Genomic DNA, 24785 nt, shown 5'->3' on the forward strand with positions numbered 1-24785 from the left:
GAAAAAGGGTGTGATGGAGAAAGAAGTATGTTTTAAGTTGAGTTTTGTTGGTTCTAAGGTGCTTAGCCATACCATCACATGGGCTCCCATGTTATCCAAATATACATAGCCATCACAACCACATGGCTTTAACCCTTCTTCCTCTTTCTGTTCCACATGTTCTCCATAAAACACAATTATCCAAATCTCTCTCTCTCATCCAATATATCTATATGATATCTAACTTCATCCTTCATTTCTTTCTCTATAAATTCAATTTTGTGTACGTATATTTCCTTTTTATCTTTAGTACGTTGAGGGTTGTCCCATGTAAGGTTTAAAACTTATGGGAAGGCCAAACTCAAGAAAGACAATGAGAGTACAACATATAGAAACATGCGTATGTAATAAAATAAAATAAAAACCGTACCTCTCAAGTTTTTCGTGTCGACTAACCTAAGTCAAAGGAAAAATACAAATTAGAAAAATAACCTAATCCAACTTTGGTTTGGACACTATGCAAAGTTTAATGGTTGTAATCTACACATAACCACAAACGAGCGTCAAAGAAAAAATATTATAAATAGCTACCATTCGATAAACCTCAAAGAGAGAAGAGGTAAATAAACCCCAAGGATAATTCTAATTAACTTTATTCTCTATACTTAGTTGAACTATAGTCGTCTCTATATTAAATTAATCATCGAAATGTAGTCAACCCAACACTACATCAATGAGGTCGACTCAAAAAAAAAAAAAGGTTTAAACAATCCATAAAAGGTTTGTTATGAACGACAAACGCAGATAAGTTTCCTGCTCTAACATTAATTATTTTTTAAATATGTATTTTTATCTCCTTCATATTTTTTTTCTATCATATAATTTCTAGGCAAAACTAAGTTCAAGTCATATCCTCAACCTCTAACAATTTTAAATTTGTTGTTTATAAAATGTTTGTTAGAACTTGACACACACAGATTAAGAGGTAATCACTTTCTAAGAGTAAGTTGAAACAAATCAAAACATGTATGATGCAAACAAACAAGATTAACAGTACATTTTAAAAGTATAAAATAAAGATGAAAATAAAAGAAAGGGTTCTTTGCAAGAGACTAGATTTAGTTATTTTATATATATATAAAACGAGTAATTAAATCATAAAAACCAAATAAATGTTAAATATATACATATATATATATATATATTATATATATATATATATATATATAATTTTTTTATAAATATAACAAACTACTTTTTAAATATTTCAAGTTTTCTCTTCCGTCTTTTTTCACATTTCATTGTGATTTCTTTCTATCATCTTTCTTTTTTTCTTTTTTTCGTTGCGATTTCTTTACATCGTCTTTCTTTTTTTCCTCTTCTTTTATTTACGTCGTTTAGATTTGGGTAACTAAATCTGGAGTCTTTCTATCGTCTTTTTTCTTCTTTTTTTTTTCATTGCGAAATTTCTTTTCGTCGTCTTTCTTTTTTTTGCTTCTTTTCCTCCTATTTTGTTACATCGTTTAGATTAGGGTAACCAAATCCAAAATATTGTGTACAAATAATCTTTAAAAAAATCATTTAGATTGGAATAACCAAATCTAAATGATCGTGTAAAAAATAAACGATTGCGTAAACAAATCTAAACAATCATATACAAAAGATTTAAAAAAAAAAAAAATCGTTTAGCCAAATCTAAACAATCGTATACCAGAGAATCTTGAAAAAAAAAAAAACGATCATGTAAACAATCTTATACCAAATTTTGAAGAAAAAAATCGTTTAGATTTGGGCCCCCAAATCTAAATGACCAAATTTAAAGGATTGTGTAACTAAATTTAAATAATCGTGTAATTAAATAAAAATGATCGTGTAACCAAATTAAAAAAATAGTTGAACCAAATTAAATGATAAAATTGAAAAAATAAACCGTTTAGGTTTGGATAACCAAATCTAAACGTACCAAACAATAGTCAAATCTAAACGATCATGTACCAAATTTATTACGCGCATTGTTGACGACATGGTCGACGGTGCATTTTTTGTATTCTCTATTATGAGCTTGTTGGTTTTTTCCATTTTTGAAATTGTTCTATATAGTGTAAATATTTTGTTCTTTGTCATATTTTAAAAAAGACCCACACATCTGTGTATACATATATATAATATTTTTAGAGGTGGAGAAATGAAAACACATATTAAATAAAATTAGTATAAAAACCTAAACTTGCCCCTACCTTATCCTACCCCTTGATTTATTCCTAAATAGATTGCTTTTGTTTGTGAAAAGAATAGAAAATTAGTCACAATTGAAGCTTTTCCTATATTATTGTGCTTCACAAGTTTATACCTTTCTTAATATTTTTATATATCAAAGTTTGAGCCCAATTGTTTAGCAACTCCATATTATAAAAATTCAAATAATAATACAAATGCATCAAACATAAGTTTGTTTAAGAAATTACAAATTTAGTCACTTAAAAGCCTTTAAATTTTCAATTTCACTAATAGGTCTTTGAATATTGAAAATAACTTTAATTGATCTATTATGAATTTAAATTTTATGTTTGTTTTCTATTAAAAAAAAAATCAACTACAAATATTTTCAACAATTTTTTCTTTTATAATAATTTTTCTTTAAAAATTTTGTTTAACGAAATATAAATTTTGAATTATATGTTTAAAATAAAAATTTTGGACCGAAAGGGTTTGAGTTTTGTATTTGGACCGAACCGAGTAGTAAAAGGCCCATTAACTTAAGCCCACGACGGGATTCCCCTTTGCGATCATTACGAAATTACTATATAAAGTACATTTTACAAATATGACACTAAAAAATTACTGTAAAGTACATTTGAAAAATAGCCTAAAAAGTGACTAAATCCTGAAAAATAAGTGAAAACTGACATTTTCCTAACATCACATACAAATATCAAAATTTTGTTCGTTATGAAAGCCCTAATGCGTTATTCATTTCGATCGAAATTTTTTTTATAATAAAAATTAACATTAGGCTAACTATTGATTATAAACATTAGAGTTGTACGCGATAATGCATTTTAGGCATTAGAGGAGTCGTACTTTGTGATACAAGTTCACTCAATTTCTATGATTGAGTCATTTCGTATTAATGTTGGTGCTATTGTGTCATCGATAATTTCACTTTCTTAAAAATAAAGAGGGTTCTATGGTGTAGTGGTTAGCACTCTGGACTTTGAATCCAGCGACCTGGGTTCGACTCCCGGTAGGACCTTTTTTTTAAAAAAAGGTTGTTATTATTTTCTGTTCTTTTCTACTTGGCAATGTGTGAACAATAACTTCATTTCATATGAACTTGAGAAATAGTTGAAGCTCATAATCAAACTTCAAAAATACCATTTCCCCCCCCCCCCCCCCCCCCTCTTTTTCTTAACTTACAGCTGCTAAGATTGCAAGAAAACTGCCTCCTCTCAATTACATATTTTTCATTTGTAAATCTCCAAAAGACACCATCTGATCAAGATTAATCAGAGTAAAACAAATGGCAAAAAAGATGGGAAAAAAACAAAAGAACTGTCTTGTAACACCAAAATCTGCATCTCGACGACACGAAATGGAAGCTTTTCCGTTCGACCTGTGTATTACGTGATTGAACTAAGCAAATGAATTCAGTTTCCTCCAATCATTTAGTGGGTCGATGGAGGCACTTTTGGATGCAGAGGTTCTGTAATTCTTAGAGATCCTCCGAGCTCTACAGGTACGAGAGGGATGAGGGAATGTAAAACATCGGTAACTAATGGTCGATAGCTTGGTTCTGATTGTACACATAAAACAGCTACAGCAGCCACCTGTTTGAGTTTTAGTAGAAGCTAAGAATGGGGTGAAAAAAGTATCAACAGATTGAACAAGAGTAAAAGGAATGAACAAACTTGGTATAGGTGCTTCAAATCCATTGTGTCCCTTATCACGGGATCGACAATTTTCGGTAGCTTTGATCTATCACTGAGCTGTGGGATTGCCTACATTGGTTGGATGAGAAAGTTCAAGAAGCTGATAGCAATTGATGCAACGGAAAAAACTGACGGAGAAAGAAAAATATAAGCTACCCATGAAACTAGAGATTGAGATTGAGTAGGTCCCATCTTCTCGACAGGCATTTTCCCAGTCAAAAGCTCCAAAAGGACAACTCCGAATGCATAGACATCACTTTTATCTGTTAGTTTACCTGGAAAATAATGGCCATGAAAATAGTTTTTGTATCAGAAAATTGGAACTCAAAAGTCAAAACGAATAACAAACTTTCAAGATATTATGGTGGCAACGTCAAAACTTCAGAGGATCTTGCATACCGTCTAAAAGGTATTCTGGGGCGACGTAACCTAAAGTCCCCGAGAGCTTTATGTTCTTATTTTGAGCTCCCAAGTTGACAGTAAGGCCAAAGTCAGAGAGCTGGATCAAGGAAAGTGATTGAATGAGAAACCTTCTCAAAGTTTTAGCTACAAACTAAAATGGGCAATTAAGCCGGTTGTGTGAAGAATATACCTTGGCATTAAAGTCGGAATCTAGAAGAATATTCGACGATTTCAAATCCCGATGGACAACAGGAGGATTTCGATGCTCATGAAGATATTCCAAGCCTCTAATAATGTAAGCAGTGGGGATTCTACGTTGAATGTTGATACAGAGAAAATACAGAGCAAGAGCAATCTATGTGAATGATGGATTTACCTCGCAACATCAACAGCAATCTTCATCCGAATATGCCAAGTTAAAGCTGATCCGTGAGACGGTCCTAAGAGATGAAACAATAAATTTTTGGAATGTTAAGTCAATTTGACTTCAAAATGTTCAGCCCTTGACACTTCGCATTTTCATTTACACCACAAAAGAAAGGAAAATCATACCGTGCAGTTGAGACTCCAAAGATCCATTCTGCATCATCTCATAAACGAGAAACCGTGTCTCGCCATGAATGCAGTGCCCCAAGAGTTTGATCACATTTTGATGTCGTATTTTACACAACCAGTTCACCTCATTCTGCCAAATTATAAACTAAGCTCTTCAAGAAGAAATTCACAAACACAAACACGAAAAGCAAGCAAGTAATCAACGTTTGATCAATTAATTACCTCGAATTCTCTTTCAGCGTCCAGTCCTCCATTGTCTATTCTCTTCACAGCTGCCAGCAATTTATCATTGAAGCAAGCTTTGTAAACGTGCCCCGAACCGCCTTCACCCAAAACATTGCTTTTGCTGAAATTATCAGTGGCTGCTTCCAACAATTTATAGTCGATAGTGGAAACCGAACCTTTAAAGTTAGCCAACCTCAAAGAGTTAAATCTAGATATTATGGGATTTAGTGCCGTCCCTTTCGAAGCCTCTTCGAATCATCAACAAAGAGAAAACAAGATTATAAGTTGGTTTAAATTCCTGCTGATTATAAAGCAAGAAAAGAGCATAATCAAACTAATGGGAAAGGAAAGTACCCAAATTCTTTTGACACTTTGCATCATCATTGCTCGACGTTTTTCGACGATATATCCAAAAACACAAAAGGAACAGCAGTATAGCTCCAAGAAGAGTGGAAGAAATAATCAATGCAATAAGAATTCTCTTGTTCAAATCTTGATGGTGAACTACTTTAACCTCAGCAACTCCTGTATGATAACAAAACGAGCTTGAACAACACATTTATATAGCTACAACGAACACAAAACACCAAAATGGGGAAAACAATTGGACATTAAAATCCAGTATTTTAAAGACATTAGGGACCAGCAAGAAATAAAAGGTGTTAAAAACCTCTTCACAATATAGCCTACATGTCTCTTGTCTAGATAGATACATAAACTGTCCCAGAAATTTTTGACCTTTTCTTCTAGTACCCATTTTGAAATGGAAAACTCATAGACATGAACATCTCATCTCATCTCATGCCATATAAATAACAACAGTAATTTTCACACCCTACACCCAACCCCACATAAAGAGATAAACATTCTTCTAGTTAGTAGCCATTTCAAATTTAAAATTCCAAACAGAACACAAAGCAAAAGTCAAATCCCCACAAAACCCAGATGAGGAAATTCATGAAATCAAAGAAACATGCAACAGAGGAAAAAAAAAAAGAGGAGAGAAGAGAAGAGAACACAAAACCTGGGGATTGAGCTTCCATTTTGGCTACAATGAGAGAGATGGGTTGTGAGTGAGAAGCAAAAACAGTGGAAGAAATTGAGAAACCAGGAAGGTGTTGTCTGGCATCAATTATTGAGAACAAAGAATAGAAAACCCACATGGGAAGAAGATTCATAGCACAAACTCCTAATTTCTCTCCCATTTGAACCCTCTTCTCTACTTCACTCTGCCTCACACAACAGACAAAATCACTGCTTCAGCCAAACCAAGAAAACACCTTCTTTTTTTTTTTTTTTTTTCTTTTTTGGTTTTGTATTTTTAGGTTCAAAAGTTTCAACCAGTTGTTGGAAAAGGGTAAAATTTTTGAAATGAACATGAAGGAAGAGACCTGCTAAATATGTGGGGTTGTGGAGAGTGGACGAAGCTTTGACAGTGCCTTTTTATTATTATTATTATTATTATTAATCATTCAAAATTGGGCAAAAAAAAAAAAAAAAAACAATAAAAAAGACAACTTTATCCATGTTTTCCATATTATTAATCAAATTATTGGAATGTCTCGAACATATATGTATTTACGTTATTTAAAATCTCAAAATTTCTAACTCTTTTAACATTTCTATAACATGTTTTACTCATTATTTTTTCTCTAATAATAAACTAATCTCCAAGAGCTAATATAAACCATACAAATCCTCTTTTATCAATTACAAATAAATTTTGTAATCTGCCTGTATTTTGAAGAAAATATTTTCTTTTTACTGCTGATTGAGGGCACCCCATGATTTTGAAATTTTCAATAAAATGGTTTAAATTGCTTTGTTCTTTCTTCCTTTTTCTTTTTCTTTTTCTTTATCCCTTATGGAAAGTTCGAATTCCTTATTAATCAATTTTAGTATTCCTTAATTACCCTTTTAATTTCGCTTTAAAAATTGGATAAAGCTTCATTTGTTTAACAAGATAAAGTTAGGACCTTTGTTTTTATAAATCATCATCTTTTATTTCTTTATGTCTCTAACATCCTTTCATCATTCCAAAATTTTGAAACTTTTAATGTTATTTTATTAATTAATAATTCCAATTTAAATAATAATAATAATAATAATAATACATAAAGAATGCTTTACATATTGATTGAAATGTTTATTTAGAAGAGGAAAGTATTGGTTAGGATTTAGGTTTAATTTGAGGGGGAAAGAAAGAAATAATAATAAAAAAGGAAGCTAGAATGGCATTGGCATTAATGTTTGTTGATGAGAAATGAGATAATATGTTAGCTTTTACTTGTGACATCTCACAATTCTCATGTGATCATTGTCTACTTAAATCACAATCCCATGGTCCAAAAATAATACCTTCAAAAAAAGCCTTTTTTTTAGGTTCATAAAGATATTTGCTTTTTCTTCTTTCTTTCACTTTATATAGGATTGTCTTCAAAAGTATATTTGAAGTCATTGCAAATCATTAACAAAACAAAAAAAAAAAAAAAAGTTTGATTTCAAAGGTAATTACCGTGAAAATTCCATTTCGTTTTTTTTTTTTTTAACTTTATTTTCCAAAAAAGTTAATTACTTTATTTTCCAAAACTATTATCGTCTATCACTGATAGATACCTATAAATGTCTGTTAGTGATAATTAATATCTATGATTGGTGGGTTATAAAATTTTATTATATTTATAAATATTTCGATAATTATAACATACATTAAATTAAATATTTAGAAAATTTTAAATGGAACCAATTCTATAAAATTTTAATTTACAAATATGTATTGTGTTTAGTTTCATGTGCTTTCAAAAACAAACATTTTCTTTATTTTTTAATTTACAATTTCGTATAATTATTTAAAACAAAATTAGTTTATAGATCAATTTTTAAATTATTTATATATAAGAGAAAAAAAACCCTTAATTAAAATCTACACCATAAATACATACTCTTTTCCTTTTTTTCTTTGAAGCAACTTATTCTTTGTAATTTGAAGACTAAAATCAAAATAACAATCGTCTCTTATTTTTTCTATAATTTTTTCTCGCCGTGGTTACTATCATTTCTTCAAGTATAAATATCGAATATTTTAACATATGAATTTTGAATTCTAGGAGTCGGTAGATATTGAAAAAAAAAAAAAGAAAAACAATATATAAAATTGGTTGAGTTGAGTGCATTTTACGTTCATAATTTGAAGCCAACAAAGATAATCATAATAAATAAATAAATAAATAATAATAATTATTATTATTATTGTTTGAAAAAAGATAATTAAAAAAGAAAAAAACAAGAATCCCAAACTTCATTCACTGACAGATACGCAGTGGGCTACCTGCTCCCACTCTTACCCTTTTTTCTTTTATCTAATTTCTAAATTAAAAAAAAAAAAAACTTAGCTTTATATTTTATTTTTCAAGTTTCAATTTTCAATAATTAGACTTTTGAATAATCTAAAGAAATCAAAGTAAAAAACAAAGAAAGAAAGAGAGAGAGAGAGAATAAACAGTAGAGTTTGTCCACAAACTTAAAATTGATTTAAAAAAAGAAAGAAAGAGAGAATAAAAAAGAAAAAGGAAAAAGGATATTATTATATTTAGGGTACAATAGGGGGGGAGGGGGGGAGGCCCATTATTGAAAGAAAACATGCATGTGCTTTATAAATGTGGGAATCCCAAGTAATTGCTTCCTTACCCTAATTTCCCTAAAACCCAACAAACATTTTCTTTTCTTAACTCTTCCTTCCTTTCTTTCTTTCACTATTCCCTTCCCTCCTTTGTTTAAGGATCTTCTTAATTACCTTCAATACTTTCATTATATCCACACCCTTTATTTGCTTTTTTGTTTGTTTGTTCGTGTCATATTCGATCGTCGTTATCATATAACACAAGATTGAAATAAATAAACGTACAAATGTATTATTTATCAATGGATAAAAGTAGGAGTGTAAATGGATTAGTTACTAAGAGACATTCTCAACTCAACTCATATTTTTTAGTTGGTTAGGTTTCTAACTCGAATGATCCGAATTACGTTTCCAATCCAACCATAAAATATGAGTTTTTGGTTGTTGGGTTATATTATTATTTTTTTTTTTAATGTTTGTAAATGGAAATCATCAAACATAAATCATATATTTCACGTCAAGTTAAGCAAAAAAAAAAAAAAAAACTAAAAAAAAAATTCTTGAAACTTATAAGATTGTTCAACTTTTATTAAATAAATAAATAAAAATTATATATGTGTATATATATATATAATTTTTATTTATTAATTTGTGTTGAGTTAGGTTGACCAGAATTTTTCGACCAGACTTAACCTACATTTTAAACTATCTAAGTTGTCGAGTTACTTGGATTATTCTTACACTCCTAAATTAATTGTATACCTCATCAAGGTTAAGAAATTGTAAACTTTTTTTACATCAATTTTGTTAATATAAAATTCAAAGCATACATTATTTTATATGGGTAAATTCAAAATAATTTTAATAGTGTAGATTTGGATTAGTGGTATTTAAAATGGAAATAACAAAAAGCAATTGAATTAATGATTTTATTTGATGAATGAATGGAATGGAATGGAATGGGGGCCTATGTTTTGTTGAGTCATAATTAAATTCATAATTCAATTGAAAAGATATACATGTAATTATTAAACCGCTAGCAGAAATGAATATGGCAATAAATGTGTACTTAAAAAACTTATTTTTAGAATTTCTCTTTTTCTTGATTTGACATTCAAATCAACCAATAATAATAATAATAATTCTTATTACTTCAAATCTCTCAATATTAATTCATATTAATAGATAAACCATTCATTACAAATTTTATTTCATCTCAATTATTGAATTTTTTTTAAAAAAAATAATAACTCAATATTGATGTATATCACTTTTATTCAAATAAATATATACAAAATTTTGAGTATATTAAAATTGTAGTAAAAAGAAATCTAACCAATTTAAAAGTACAATAATTGACATCAAAATGATCCCACCTCTCCTTTGTGTCCTCTCTAGCTATAGCTGTAGAAGGTGAGTGACAATACATCAAATTAAATCGAAATAAAAAAAATCTCGATCGTAATTAGTATGAGAACTTTTTTCTCTTAAACATGTTAACGAGGGATAATATTTATGATTGATGTCTAAAAATAGAGTTTAGGAATACTCGTGTTTACGTTAGAATACACGATAGTTTGGAAATCAATTAATGTAATCAATTTCACTAATCAATGCATATATCTAAGTGTTACATCTTCCATTCATCACCACCACTTGTCTTGTTGAACTTAAAAGGAAGGGAAGAAATAAATGCATGACATGAAATAAATAAATGACCAATTTGGAGTCTTCTTAAAATCACAACTTTTGTCAAAAGTTAAAGGAGAAAAGTAAAATAAAAAGGCTTAAGAGGACGATGTTCTCATCGTTGAGAAATAAAGAGATATTAATAAGGGTGGCGACATGGGACAGGGTCGAGCATGTACTCTCCATCCGTCTCTGTGGGAATTTATAATCTCCCATCCCGACCTCATTCTCCATTTTGGAGAGATGGAATCGAGGTACGCGTGTACGAATGTTTGAAGAAGAGGTGAAAGGTAATGAAGAAAGCAATGGAGAGGAAGTGATAGGGAAGACTTTGAGACATTTTGTGTTTTGAGTTCAAGAACTTCTTTCTCAAAGAAGGGAAAAGAAAAAGAAAAGGAACAAAAACCTTTTCTTTCTTTTGGCTCTTTTAACTTTCTTTAGTATCAATTGTGATTAAATTTGGGACTATTTATTGCAACTTTGGTTAGATTTTTTTTTTTTTTTTTTTTTAATGGCATAGGTCCTTTTAATACTTTTGCACAATCATGAGATTGAGCACTAAAAATATAAATTAATTAATTTCCGGAGTATATTATTCGTTTTTATTAATTACTAAGTACAAATATAATTTTTTTATTGCTTAACTATTTAATTATCAGTATTTTAATTAGTTATTATTAGAATTAGTTTAAAATAAGAGAAATGATTATGAATAGAATAAAGAATGAAATTATTTAAAAAAGATAGCAAAAATTTTAAAGGGTTGAAAAATAGTTTTAATATTTGCTATTATTTATCGCTTTAAATAATTTAATTATGTTTAATAAATGTCGAATATAAAAGTATTCATTTCTTTTTTTTAATTGATTAAATAATTAATTAAGTAAATAATGCTAATTTTAATTAATAATTACATCAATCTTGCATTTAATGATTATTTATTTAATTTTGATTAAAATTTAACACAGTTTAAGACATAAATTTAAATTCCATAAATAACAATGGTCGTAAAATATAATATTTACAATCCAAAACGGTTCCTAAAGGAAATTTAAAAACTTATTTTTATAATTATACTTTAAAAACCCAAAGTGATTCCCCTCCTCCTATAGAGTGAAAGAAAAAGAGAGATCCATTTGCCAATTTCATAGGTTTTATTGGTTATGATTTGGTTAAAATGTGAGTTTTACCCAATTCAAAGGAAACAGAATATGTAGTATTTATTACATTATTTGTTTATTTTTGTACAAGGTATTTTTTTTTTCACCTAAATGGGGAAAAGAAACTTCTTTAATTAGTAATGAGTGAGTATTGACTTAATTAAATATGATTATCATTTTGTGTGCAATTCCTCATTATGCTCATTCCCTTCATCTCATTGGCCACAAAAATTGGGCAATTGCTGTTTATTGAATTTTCCAAGTTTTGAAGCTTCTGTAGGCTTGTAAATGGTGCAAAGATTGCTCACTTGATCATATAAGTGATGAAGAGAAACGTTAAAAAAGGGGGATTGAAGAAATGAAATGACATTAAAAATTAGATGTAGAGAACACAGAATCTTGTTTGCTTTTTATCTAATAATAATAATTACAGTGTTTGTAATCAATCTCTTTTGAGTCTCTGAGATGAAGGAGAGGGGGAGAGGGTGTGGCTCCAAAGAATATAATAAGCATATGCAGAATGAATAATATAACTAAAGAGCTAAAGGGTTTTTCGGGGGTCTCGACACGGATCTGTTCTCGATTTCTTTTTTCTTTTTCTTTTTTTTTTGGGGTACTATGGAAAGGGAGAAAAGGGATGTTATATGAATATGCAGCTGAGAAAATTGGTTTTGTTAATTACAGTTACAAGTAACTGAAGCCTATGGCAGGGTTAGGATTTAGGAACATCTTATTAAGAAGCAAATGCCCTCTCCTCGTCCTCGTTGGTTGTCAATTTTTTTCCCTCTCGGTTAAGGAAAAGCTTAATATTTGCTCATTCTGTTGAATCTGCCTAGCTCATTCGGTATAGGGCCTCGGTGCTAGAATCCTCCTGAAAAGGCAAATTAAGATCGGGTAATAAACGAACGGTCCCTAAAGTTCCAATCTCTTGTAGTTTGCAAGAAACATTTGGCATTGTTAATTGGTAAGAAGCATCGGCTCCAATGGGTGTTGTGCTGCAAATTGATCTTGATGGCGTCTGCAGTTGTTGAGGTTGGTTGGAATTTGCTTCCCCTGGAACAGCAGATGTTACAACCATTTCAATCGCTTGCTGTGATTCGAGATCAAGCTGTAGAATATCAAAAAGTGCAATTTAGCTTCTGTAACACATTAAGATAGCTAAGAAGCTTCTTCAGGTAATTAGTGTCATTGCAATATTCTCTATTTATCAGCTAAAAGCTGAGAATCTAATTGTTAAGATCAATATCTGCAACACATCTCCGGGCTGCATTCACATGTGACATGACTTTTGTTGTGGCAACATCAAAGTAACTGTTTAAAAAGAAGTTTTCAAAAAGAAAAAAGTTAGGAAAATCTGTGGTTGGAGTCAAAAAATGGGTGTGGCTCGGGATGCCACCAAGTACTGCTCCTTGAAAAATAGCTTAAGCTTTTGTTTGGTTAACCATTTGGGATAGTCTCTTTTTTTTTTTTCTTATGCTTTGTTGCGAAGAATGGCATCTTTTCCAGAAATAAAGTTGTTCCTCATAAAACTACCCACTCGATAGAAGTACTTTTAGTTTAAGAAGACAAAAAAATTAGACTACTTGATGACTATTTAAACAAAGAATCAGTTGAGAAAACACTCATCACTTAAACAAGGCAATGGATTGATTCTCTACTTGACCTCCACCACAAACCATAAATCTAAACTTAACAGATACAAACATCAGCAAAAAGGACATAATAAAAGGGGCAAAGGCAAAGAGAAAGAAAAGCGCAATTAAGCTAAAGCAGAGGCTTTTCAGTCATAATAATAATAATTTCAAGTAGGAATAAGAAGTAAATGCAACTTCCTCAATCACATTTAATAAAGAGAAATATACAAGAAGAATATGAAAAATATGAAGATTCACCTTCAATTTCTTCAAGCTTCCATTCATAGCCCTTTGTTTTTCCACGGAAAGCCTCAAGGTAGCCAAGGCCTGCCCTTATAAAATGAAAGAACTTAAGCAAGAAGACGACCGAAACCGACGAAAGTTAGATGACAATTCCTATTTTCTCACAATAAAAAAATAAACATACATCTTTCAAGCTTCTCCTTTCCTTTAATAGCAAAACTTCCTCCTCTTTAAGTTCTCCTAATGTCTGCCATCCACCATGAACACAATAATCAGGCATTATCCAAAACACAAACTAAAGCTAATATGAGTATATGGCCAATGGATACACCCAAAAAAGGAAATAAACTCAGAATCTAACACAATAACCAAAAAGGGAAGAGGAAAAAGATAAGGGTGAAAAACGAAAGCAAGAAGACAACAAAGAAAGAAAGAATAAAGTGGGGATTTGGGAATTGGGAAATGGGAATTTATTGGTGATAGAAAAAAAAAACCATACTTTTTTCTTTCTTGGCCTCTTCATTGTTGCAACTACTTCACTCTTACCAGCAATCTGCCAAACAAACAAACCATTCAAAAACTCATCACTCAGTCAACTTATAAACTAAACAGTTACGGAAACCAACAATTGTATCCTAATTACTAACAACTACTTCTAATTATCATATCCACTAATACCCAATACAACCAATCAAGAAAAAGCATTGAATTAGAGATGCCCCATTTCACAAGTTGGATTCTCTCTTTTTCTTTTTCCACAAGTGGGGCCCTTCCCCCCACCAAACACACAATGAACAAGCTCTAAGTTTGTTAAACCCAAGTAACTTTTAATGGAGTTTATTAAAGGGGAAAAAAGTATCAAACAAAAATCAACCACTAAGTTTAGTTTGTAGTTCATCAAAATGGGGCTAAAAGAAAAACGTTGTTGTACCATTTTCCAGACACAAAAATCTATGTTTTATAAGAAAAAAGGGGAAAAAGTTTAGGATCACAGGCTGTCATGGAAGAGAAATGAAAAACAAAACAGCACCATTTAAAAAAAAGAACACTCGAGACCTTTTGACCACACCAAAGAATCTAATATATCTAAACCATTAAAAAAACAGAGACTTTTGTCAGATTAAGAGGAAATGAAGGGTAGAGATGAAGCAAAACAACAAAGTTAAGATAGAAACGACCACGGTGGATTCTTTTAAAGGTTTTTTTGTGTATAATTTTTTCATAAACCAAACATAAAAAGGGCACAACCACCAACACCGTTTGCACACAGACTTCATTGCCACGGAAACACGCCACCGATAAAGAGGGGCCCTTTTAGGGGTGAATGACGAATATGACCCTTGTGGTACAAACTAGGGTTTGACTATTACTTTTGGGGGATATCTCTATAATCTTATATTCCAGGTGGAGTTTATTGGGGAAGAAAAGAAAGGGGTTTGACTCTTTTACACTGGCTTGTGTGTGGCATTTCTTTCTTTTGTTGTGTAATATCCTAATTACCAAAATACCCTTTTTGGGAATGCCATTACTACCCACTCTTTTTGACCCATTTGCGTCCAACAGAGGTCATCCATTTGGAGAAAAGAGAAAAGGGGTGGTTCCATTTCATCATTGGCTGAAATGGGTATTCGGATAATTATGAAAAAACGGCCGGAGAAGTCGCCGGCGGTGGGGGGAAAAAGAAGGGTAGATCCGTAATTGGGAGTTTGAAGAAAAAGGTTCAGAAAAAACAAACTCCGATAAGTCGCCGACGGAGGGGTATTTTCGTATATTCGCATGCACTGACTGAATTTTTTTTTTCTTTTTTTTTTCTTTTTCAGAACATGAAAAAACGAAACACAACCGAAAAAGAAAAAAACGGAAACCGAAACGAATGGGAACCTTAGATCTTGCGGCGTCGGATGCGTCGACGAATCCGCCGCCGCCGCCGCCGCCGCTGCTGCTCCAAGTGAGGGGAGTGGTGGGACTGGCTCTGGCGGCGGAATCGGAGGTGTGGCGAGGAAGAATCGGCTTGGAACGAGGCTGACGAACGGACCAGTCGAGAGGGAGAGGAGGAGAGGGTGGACGGTTGAGGCGAAGAAGTAAGTCGACGACGAGGGAGTCATCGGAGAGAGCGACGTCGACCCATTCAAGGTCAGACATGGTGAAATCGGCGGTGATGAGAGAGAAAGTATGGAGAGATAGAGAGAGGGAGGGAAATGGGATTTGGTGGCGGAAGGAGAAGAAAGTGGGGAATGGGGAAAGAAGGAGGTTTATATAGATGGGGCCATGGGGGGGGGTTTGGAAGTGGATGGTCACGTTCATTACTTCCTCATCTACTCTCTACAAAATTCCATTACTCTCTCTCTCTTCTTTCTCTATCTACAATTTTCCTTTTTTTCTTTCTCTTTTCTTTTCTTTCCTTTCCCCTTTTCCCTTTTCCCTTTCCCCTTGCGAAACGTGGCAATGACTCCATCTACTACTCCCATATCTTTGTTTTCTTTTCTTTACTCTACTCAATTGCTTAACATATCCCATTATACTATCCATCAACAAAAAAAAATCTATAATTTTAAGTTATTGATTCATGTCTTCAAACTTAGCAAACTCAATTTTCTATTTAAAAACACTCAATTTTTATCCTCTAATTAGCTTAACATGTCGAGTTTGTTGCTCTTCTAAATGATCTTTTCTTTTACCACTACAAGTAGTTACGTTTATATTGTTTTGACGATGAAGTTTGAGCTTTTGTTGATGACATTTGAATTCTTCACCGTCATGCATTATTTTAGGCTTTCGTTACTTAGTCTTGATTGAGACAATGCGATTGTGAATTGTGATTTGATAATTCATTACATGACGTTTTTGGGTAAGAAATATTATATGACTATAATAATTACATATTGCTCCAGTAAATGTTAATTTATAGTTTCCAATTAGCTACAATCAACAGTGTCTCAAAATTTCTATTTTTATGAAGTTTGTACTACTTTACATTCATCGTATGTTTATTATTTATCGTAATGTTTATTATTTCATTCTTAAACTATAATAGTTTATACATCAAACATACATTATTATTATAACTCAAACTAAAATAGTTTATACTTCATACACAAACCAACATAACCAGTACTTTAATCACAAATTTCTTGTTCCAAACGTTCTTTTAATGCCTTTTACTAAATTATATCATTTAGATTCTTTTTTTTTTTTTTTGTTATTGTATTTTAATAGAACAAAACACATCAAATTCAAAAGTTAAGACAATAGATAGGGTGTCTTAGGAAATAGAAATTAAATGCATAAGGTAAAATAAAAACTTCATGGTATATTTCTATTTTAGTTCTTTTTAATTTTTCATACTTTCAAGACACTTATTTGTTTTTTTTTTTTTTTTTTTGTCTTATTAACCTTTATTCATTCTAATCCCCTAGAAACATATACTTCTAAAAATTATAATTTAATTAATAAAAAATATGACACATATTAGTAAGCATGAGTACAAAAAATAGTTTATTTATTTAATTACTTTTGGAGATAAACCAAAAATAGAATTATAAATGCAATAATTAATTAATTAATTAATTAATGAATTAATGTGTTTTGAAAGAGAGAAAAAAAGAAAGGGAATATAAGAGAGGAGCGGTGGAAGAGGCATAAATGTGGCGGGTGGTGTGTGTGGGTTTTAAGTTCGTTAACGTACGAAGCGCGTGCCTTACTTCATATCCTTTTTAACACACGTGCCGTTTATCTACTCCACACGTGTGACTCACCCACCTCTCTTTTTTCCTCCTTTTATCTTATTTACCATCCCTACCCCTTCCTTCTATCCTAAGTCTGATTTCCCCAATTTAATGCCCCAATTATTACTTTCGTTCTTTTTGTTTTCATTTAATTCCTAATTATTACTCTCTTTCTTTCTTTTCTTTTTCTTTTTTTTATACATTTGTTGAAGGAATTTTGTTTCGATTATGTGTAGTTTCTATATTAGCTCTCTATTTGTTAAAATAGATGATGTAAAGTTTGGGATTTAGCTTCTCTGACATGAGGTAGCTGATTGGCTTTAGCTTCTATAACATTCTGATTTTTTTGAATTTGGAAACAAAAAGCATTCCTAAATGTTGAAAATACGGGGAGCTTCTTAGATTAATCGGACATTTCAACATTAAGTAGGATTGAGTATGTCTTATCAAACAATATATCAACTTTTTCTACCATATGTGGAATTCGAACATGTACAAGTATTATCATAGTTGGATTTTATTTATTTCAAAGGCTTTTTAATTTTTTAAAGAAAGAAGTCGACTATTCATTTGGGTTTAGAATCACAATCAATTGTCCTCTTTAGAAAACGAAGCATTTAAAGGTCAATTTCGTCCATAGATTTTTTGGGAGGAAATTAAGAAAATAAATTAAAAAGTTATAAAAGAAAATATATTAAGATTGTTTTATTTTTTGAGTTATTATGTAATGTAAAGATGGAACATAATTTCGTACCATATAACAAACAAGAGAAAAGACAAATAGGTTACTAATCCATAGAGATCTCAAATTATTTCATAAATAAAACAAATATGATCTACTTTTTTCCAATGTGGTTTTTTTGTTTTTGGGTTCACTTATAGGAGTATTCATTAAATTTATAAATAATCGTCAAAAACTTTAGGATTCAATTTACTTTTTAGTCCTCGAAGTACTCTTTTCTTGCAAATAATTTTCATTGCGGTGTATTTTTGAAATTCAAAATCATTCTACGTATCATTTTAAAAAGCACTTTTAAAAGTGAAAACAAACAACTAAAGAAATTATCAAAGAGTAATTATACTTTGAAGATTTTATGAAAAGAATCTTTTATTTTCCTTTATAGATGGAAGATGGATTGAATCTTCTTTCATTTGTAGAGAAAAGATCTCCATATCTCAAGTCTTTAACCAAAATATTCTCCAAAAACTATTTTAAAAACAAAATTTCATTTGCAAAAGTTATACTTCAATTTTCTCCAAAATATATATATATATATATATATATATATATATATATATATATATATATATATATATATATATATATATATATATATATATATATATTTTCCCCTTTTACAGCCCAATCATCCACTACTTTTAAAGATGCACTCAGAACAATCATCTATATACGTAATTATCAAATTATGCGATTACTCAAATATAATCTCAATGTACAATTAGATCATGATAAGTTTAGCCTAAAAGAGAGAATTTGAAATGAATTAGAACGGCTAACCTGCCTGTTAAGGCATAGATGACCAAATCTCTCTCTCCAATTAGGACTTCAGCCATAGCAGGAAGGAAGCAGTAAACTCACAAGAGACTATTCTAGGAGAAGCCCTTTAGATCCCAGAAAGATCCATCATCGTAGACCACACATCCATGGCTCAAGAAAAAATTCTTTAGATTAGCACTAAGAAGAGAATTGGTTTGCACTATCTCCCTCAGAGATGGCCTTGAGAAAACCATCAATGGAACAATACCGACACCAATTTCACAGCAATCCCAAATGTTAATTTCCCTCAATCCTCTGCAATTTCTCACCACCTCCATCACCCCTTCTGTTGTCACTTTTGTACACCCCAACAAATCCAGATGAATTAAAGAAGGGCATCTTCTTCCAACCATTGCTAATGTTGAATCCTCAATTAATAATCTCTGTAATCTTAGTACCTCCATTGCTGAAAGTTGAAACTTCATCACTATGTTCTTGATTCCCGTACAGAAATTCAATTCCAAATGCCTAATCTTAGTGCATACACTCAGAACCTCTCCAATTCCTTCGTCTGTGATTCCTCCACAATGGTTCAGTTTCAACAGCTCCAAATTTGGAAAACTGGAAGCAATTTTTCCCAGTCCCTCGTTGCATAAATTCTTGTTCTCGGATAAATCCAGAGACATTAGTTGACTGTTGACAAAATCTGTTGTGTAGTGTTCGTTCTTGAGATTAACATTCTTCATGTTTATATTAGTTAAAGCAGGGCAGTTTCTCGCCAGGATGAACAAGGAGGAACAGGTCAGATTAGAGCAATTGCTAAGGTTTATGAATTTCACCATTGGGAGAAATTCTGATAACTCCTTTACAGATTCATCAGTTAGGAATTCAGCTGCTTCAAGACCAAACCATTCAATCGGAAGATTCTTGTACAACAGCAACAAAATTCCAGATAACGAAAAGTTGCTACAACGTGAAAGAACGAACTTCTTCAATGACAAACATGAATTTGCTACTGAATTCAGGACTTCATCCGAAATATTTGAATCGTAAAGAACAAGAGAAGTTAAATTTTGCAAAGAATCAAACCATTGAATAAGATCGGAACGAATAGAGGGCATCCCTACCCAATTTGCGGAAATTGAACGCAAATTAGGGTTCTGGGACAGGGCCTTTGCAATACCCGATCGAGTAATGAAATCACAATCACAAATCACTATTTCTCTAAGCATCATACATCCCGTTGCTAGAGCTAGAAGTGATTTATCAGTAACAAACGTAATTCCAGAGAGATTTACCTTACAAAGACGCGGCAATCTCTGAATCAAAGCGAGAAACCCCGAATCCGTAACTTCACCCTCAATCTCAACGAAATTATGATAACCGAGAACATTAGTAGGATAACTAATATCGAGCTCTTCAAGATTCGGAAACGCTTTACCAATCACAACCAGATGCTCATCAGGTAGTAACTTAATCTTAGAACAAACCAAAACCCTCAAATTCTGCATCGCCGATCCAAATACCATTAGATCATCAACCGGAATAGTCTTCTGATTAGAGATATCGAGCGACTCAATATCCAATCCGGATTGTGCGATTCCAACAAGAATGCCATCGAGAACGCCGTTGAAGTGGCTAAGATCAATCCGTTTGAGGTTGGGGAATCTGGAGTATATGCGGGGAATAGCGGGGATAGTTAAATCGGAGATTCTGAGTGTAGTTCGAAGCTTGTTGGTGATGGAGAAGAATTGCTTACAGACGAGTGATAGAGATTCTAAATGGTGGGTGTGACGGCGGTGGAGGAGGAAATTGAAGATCAATTCCCAGCATTCTTCAGGCAAGGATGGGAAAAGTTCTTCCATTGTTGTCGTCTTCGTTCTGATTGAAAGAATGTATTTTGAAAACAAAATCAAATCGGAGAGGAGATATAGATTTGGATAAATTATTATTTCTTTTCTTGTAGAAAATGGAAGCTGAGAACCTTAGATTTACCGTTCATGTTTCTATATATATATAATATATATATATATATATTAAGGTTGTTTTTTTAAAGTGAGAGATGGGCCCTAGTATTCTTAGTTGGGCTCATTTGGGCCTGATGCCACACATGTCGGCCCATTTTCTAAAAAAATATGCCAAACAATTTTAATTAAAAAAAAATCAATTTTCCAAGGAAATTTATTTTAAATCACAAAACATCTAAAAATATGATATGTTGTATATATATATATATATATATATATATAGGATAAAGTAGATTTGGGAATCACAATGATCAAATAGGTAGTAGTCTTTATAATAATAAATAAATTACTAAAATCTTTACCAAAGCATTGATGATAACTATCTATTTTGTTATTCTTTAATAACTTTGGATATTCACACACAAAATTAGCTCAACATTTTTTTAAAAAAATAATTTAGCTAAAGGAATAGTGGCTACTCTTGCCACTACTAAATAATAATAATAATAATAAAAGAGGAATTCTTATTTATAAAAAAAAAGTTACAATTATTTATAAAATATAGAAAGGGAAAGATTTTAAATGGACTAACAGAGAGTTTTTTATATTTTGTAAACGATCTAACTTTCTTTCTTATTAAAAAAACGAATCTTGAAAAGAAAATGGTAAAAAATAGAACATTTAACAAAATATTTAAATTTGATAGAAAATCAAATGTAATCAACATTGTCTTTTAGTATTTTTGTTCTATAAAATATAAATAATTTGTTAATCTTGTTCTATTTAAAAAAAAAAATCTTTTATGATACGTCATACGGTTTTATTTTCTTTACACTTTGACCATTTTCATTGTATTTTAATCCTAGTAAAGGTAATCAAGAATATCTAAAAGGGCATTGGAGCTTCAATAATATTATACATTTTTATTTTAATTTTCACCATTATATTGATTTTGAATTTTGACATCCATTTTCTAGGGGACACAAGACAAAGACAAGGAATTAAATTGATGTGAAGAATAATTATTATATCAGCAGAGTGTGTGTATATATATATATAGATAGATAGATTGATTGATTGAGATTACTTGGATTGTTCAATTTTCAAAATTTATTTAGGATATTTGATTAATGATTGATGAAAAGGAATTTGAATAGAGAAACTTATAAATATTTTAAAAAACAATAAATAAAATATTTTTTTAAAAAAAAAAAATTATTAAAAAGAAACAATAATAAAAGAATAATATTTATAAAGATAAAAAAATAAAATAAAAAATCAGATCAAATGTCAATTCTTAGGGTTTGAGTAGAGGAATGAAAAATCAACATAGTTATCCATGCAAGGGATTCTGCTGTCCCTTTTTATCCCTTTCTTTTCATATCCCTCATTTTTCACTTTTTTAATTGGTTCCCACTTCCCCCCCTTCAATTATTTTCATTTTCTAATTTCTATATATATATATATATATGTTATTTTATAAAAATAAAAATCCAATACAATGTAACATTAAACCAACATCAAATTCTCAGTATTTTTTTTAAAATATTGAAACAAATATGGATTAAAGTATGTTTAAATTGTTGTGAAATTTTAAGTAGAAAGAGATGGAGGATGAGAAGTTAAATGGAAGAGTTGACATAATTTTATTATTTTATTTTATTTTTCTCAAACCCTAATAATAATATTATGAGATGATGACACTGACTTTGAAATGATTTCTCTATTGGATTTCCAACGAATTATTATAAACACTTCACTTTCCTTACAAACACTCCCTCTTCTCTCTTTCTTTCTTCACACTTTTCTACTTATGAAGAAAACAGTTATATTAATATAAATAATAATAAAAATAAAAAGGAAGGTCCTACCGGGAGTCGAACCCAGGTCGCTGGATTCAAAGTCCAGAGTGCTAACCACTACACCATAGAACCATTTTGTTTGCAATTTAGACTACTCATATTTATAGTTTTTAGAGTATGGTTATCTCAAAGTATGTAATTACAATAATTTTGGTTGATGGACACTAAAAATAATATTAAAATAAGTTCATGTATGCACGTTAAAAATATGTGATCATGTGTGAAAAAGAGCGTGTGTGACGATTAATAATCTAAAAGATAAAAGAAAAATTAAGATTTGAAACGATGGTGTCCATGATTTATAACAACGTAGTTGTGTCCAAAATTCGATTTCTCTTTCTACCTCATTTTGATAGTACTTGTTTAATACATATATCATATATTAAAAGTATAAGAATCAATTTAGTAAAAAGATCGACAAAATATTTACGATAATTCTTTCTTTCTTTTTTTTTTTCTCAAAAGTCTAAATAGTTTGTTTTTTTATTTTAAAAAAACTAATATTCTTAAAAATAAAATGGTCCTCAGGACAAAATTTGGTTCTCAAACTTTATATAAAGTGCATTAATTTGTCATTAATGTTTATAAAATATTTAATTAATTGTTAAAGTTTTGAATTTGTGTTATAAAAGTGTAAAAAAGGTGATCATTGACTTAAACCATTTCTTAAATTTCAAAATGTAACACTAAACACAAAATTAAAACTTTAGCATCCTATCAAGTATATAACATTCAACTTCATATCTACTCTATCAAATATTTACAAACAAATTAACAACTCTCACTAGAATTCAAAACAAAGACCTAAAAGAGTTAACATAGTTAATTGTTACGAATTTGATAGAGGAAAGAAAACATAAACATTTGAAAGTAGTACAAGTTCACACACATTTCAAATGAACGGCTAAGATTAAACCCTAATTTAAAAAACGAAAGCTAAGAATGATTGATGATGATTTAAGTATGTTTTATAAAAAGAAAATGAGAAACAAATGTTTTGTTATATCAGTAGTTTAAACTTGTGTAAGGGAACTACGACTCTGAGAAGAGACGAAAGTAAAGGCTTTGTAGCCATTTGTAGGCGTAGAAGAAGAAGGGAAATTAAGGAGATGAGAACGTAATTTTAGTGAACCCTACTTTGAAATGTTGTTGTTCTTCAAAGTTCAACCCCGGTTTTCATGGGAGAGCCTTTATACAGATTAAAAGTAAAACAAAACCCTAACTCTCTCTCTTCTGCCATAGTTTGTATGTTGTGTGTACGGTGTGATACACCCACGAGCCTGATGCCTGACTGAAACTGTCCAATCAAAACCCTCTTCATTCTTTTCTATTTTTTTTTTATCTCTCACAATCATCACCACCCACCACCCTTCTTCTTTTTCCACCCCCAAAACCCTAATTTTTGTTTTCCTTCATTCAGTTTCAAATTTCACCCTCAAATTATAGGTATATGGATTTGTTTTGTTAGAGTATTTGGTTACTATAATACGTGCATTTGGAGTGGAAACCATTTCAACTTAAAGTTATAATAGAGCTCTTGGACTAAACTATAGGATCTTTATTACTTGCCTACTTGATTATCTTTATAATATATGATTTCTTCTCTCATGATTCTGAAATATAGTAATTAGAAAATTCATGCATAAGCAAAAGGAGAGATATAAATCAAAACTATTTAACATAGCTTACTTCAGTCAATAAGGGAAGAACATACATAAACTAAACCCATACATTATCGTAATTTTCTTTCTTCACTACAATAATATCATATATTATATTATAAAGAGAGATAATTAGGGGTTAATTAAAAGTGATTAAGTTTTTAACTCCCAATTTTAAATCAAGTTCCACTCCAGGACTAAACAGATGCGCCGCCGACGTAACCACCGAACATTTCCGTTCGTTTTTCTTCAACTTATTACCATTCCTTTTCACTTCCACTGACGACGTGGACCACGCTGACGTGGACTCCACCGGCACGACCAACGGCATTTCAAAATTTGTTCTAGCTTTCGATCCTCTCAACCGCCTCGCCGCCGCGTCGTACGCGCGCGCCGCTTCTTCCGCCGTGTCGAAGGTCCCGAGCCAATGCCGGCACCTCCCTATTCGGTCGCGAATCTCCGCCGACCATCTCCCCCACGGCCGCTTTCGTACTCCTCGGTAACTCCTCTGCCCCGTCGTCGGTGCCATTGCCGACGTCGAGGATGAGGATTTGGTGGGTGTGGGTCGGTTGTACTCCCCGAAGAGGACTTCACGACCGACGACGGCGGCGATTCCGTCGAGTTGGGATTCGGGTGG

General features: G+C 31.2%; 3 protein-coding genes and 2 non-coding genes across 6 annotated transcripts; 1 reads left to right on the forward strand and 4 right to left on the reverse strand.

Moving 5' to 3' along the window:
• The first annotated feature begins 3160 nt into the window (after positions 1 to 3160).
• TRNAQ-UUG (transfer RNA glutamine (anticodon UUG)) lies at positions 3161 to 3232 on the forward strand. The gene has a single exon. It is a non-coding gene; the product is annotated as a tRNA-Gln (tRNA).
• Positions 3233 to 3372: 140 nt separating this feature from the next.
• On the reverse strand, positions 3373 to 6501 carry LOC103499831 (probable receptor-like protein kinase At1g80640). The gene is made up of 10 exons (XM_008462947.3): positions 6115 to 6501; positions 5445 to 5615; positions 5088 to 5338; positions 4863 to 4995; positions 4687 to 4750; positions 4501 to 4597; positions 4308 to 4407; positions 4065 to 4183; positions 3888 to 3977; positions 3373 to 3806 (listed from the first exon to the last, which is right to left on the reverse strand). Exons 1-10 carry the CDS (start codon positions 6293 to 6295, stop codon positions 3645 to 3647), a joined length of 1368 nt encoding a protein of 455 aa, XP_008461169.2. The 5' UTR covers positions 6296 to 6501; the 3' UTR covers positions 3373 to 3644.
• Positions 6502 to 11908: 5407 nt separating this feature from the next.
• Positions 11909 to 15831, reverse strand: LOC103499830 (uncharacterized). 2 transcript variants are annotated; one of them, XM_008462945.3, is made up of 5 exons: positions 15317 to 15831; positions 13935 to 13988; positions 13620 to 13682; positions 13451 to 13519; positions 11909 to 12666 (listed from the first exon to the last, which is right to left on the reverse strand). In XM_008462945.3, exons 1-5 carry the CDS (start codon positions 15737 to 15739, stop codon positions 12391 to 12393), a joined length of 885 nt encoding a protein of 294 aa, XP_008461167.2. In that variant the 5' UTR covers positions 15740 to 15831; the 3' UTR covers positions 11909 to 12390. The 2 variants fall into 2 exon arrangements, with proteins under 2 accessions (XP_008461167.2, XP_050944593.1); XM_051088636.1 differs by lacking the exon at positions 15317 to 15831 and adding an exon at positions 14310 to 15251.
• Positions 15832 to 18570: 2739 nt separating this feature from the next.
• Positions 18571 to 20646, reverse strand: LOC103500022 (uncharacterized). Its single transcript, XM_008463205.3, has one exon. The coding sequence runs from the start codon at positions 20521 to 20523 to the stop codon at positions 18772 to 18774; it is 1752 nt and encodes a 583-aa protein (XP_008461427.2). The 5' UTR covers positions 20524 to 20646; the 3' UTR covers positions 18571 to 18771.
• Positions 20647 to 22487: 1841 nt separating this feature from the next.
• On the reverse strand, positions 22488 to 22559 carry TRNAQ-UUG (transfer RNA glutamine (anticodon UUG)). Its single transcript has one exon. It is a non-coding gene; the product is annotated as a tRNA-Gln (tRNA).
• Positions 22560 to 24785: the final 2226 nt, after the last annotated feature.

This window comes from Cucumis melo, chromosome 1 (assembly GCF_025177605.1).
Source record: "Cucumis melo cultivar AY chromosome 1, USDA_Cmelo_AY_1.0, whole genome shotgun sequence".
In the NCBI taxonomy this organism is placed as follows: Eukaryota; Viridiplantae; Streptophyta; class Magnoliopsida; order Cucurbitales; family Cucurbitaceae; genus Cucumis; species Cucumis melo.

Bases quoted from the DNA above. Each gene is read 5' to 3' on its own strand.
- LOC103500022 (XM_008463205.3), bottom strand. From the start codon at position 20,523: ATGGAAGAACTTTTCCCATCCTTGCCTGAAGAATGCTGGGAATTGATC.
- LOC103499831 (XM_008462947.3), bottom strand. From the start codon at position 6,295: ATGGGAGAGAAATTAGGAGTTTGTGCTATGAATCTTCTTCCCATGTGG. The intron at 4,751-4,862 runs GTATGATTTTCC...TTCATCTCTTAG, and splicing joins TTTGGAGTCTCAACTGCACG to GACCGTCTCACGGATCAGCT. The intron at 3,807-3,887 runs GTTTGTTCATTC...AAACTCAAACAG, and splicing joins ATTTGAAGCACCTATACCAA to GTGGCTGCTGTAGCTGTTTT.
- LOC103499830 (XM_008462945.3), bottom strand. From the start codon at position 15,739: ATGAACGTGACCATCCACTTCCAAACCCCCCCCCATGGCCCCATCTAT. The intron at 13,989-15,316 runs GTTCCCATTCGT...TTTGTTTGGCAG, and splicing joins CCGACGCCGCAAGATCTAAG to ATTGCTGGTAAGAGTGAAGT. The intron at 13,520-13,619 runs GTATGTTTATTT...TTATAAGGGCAG, and splicing joins AAAGGAGAAGCTTGAAAGAT to GCCTTGGCTACCTTGAGGCT.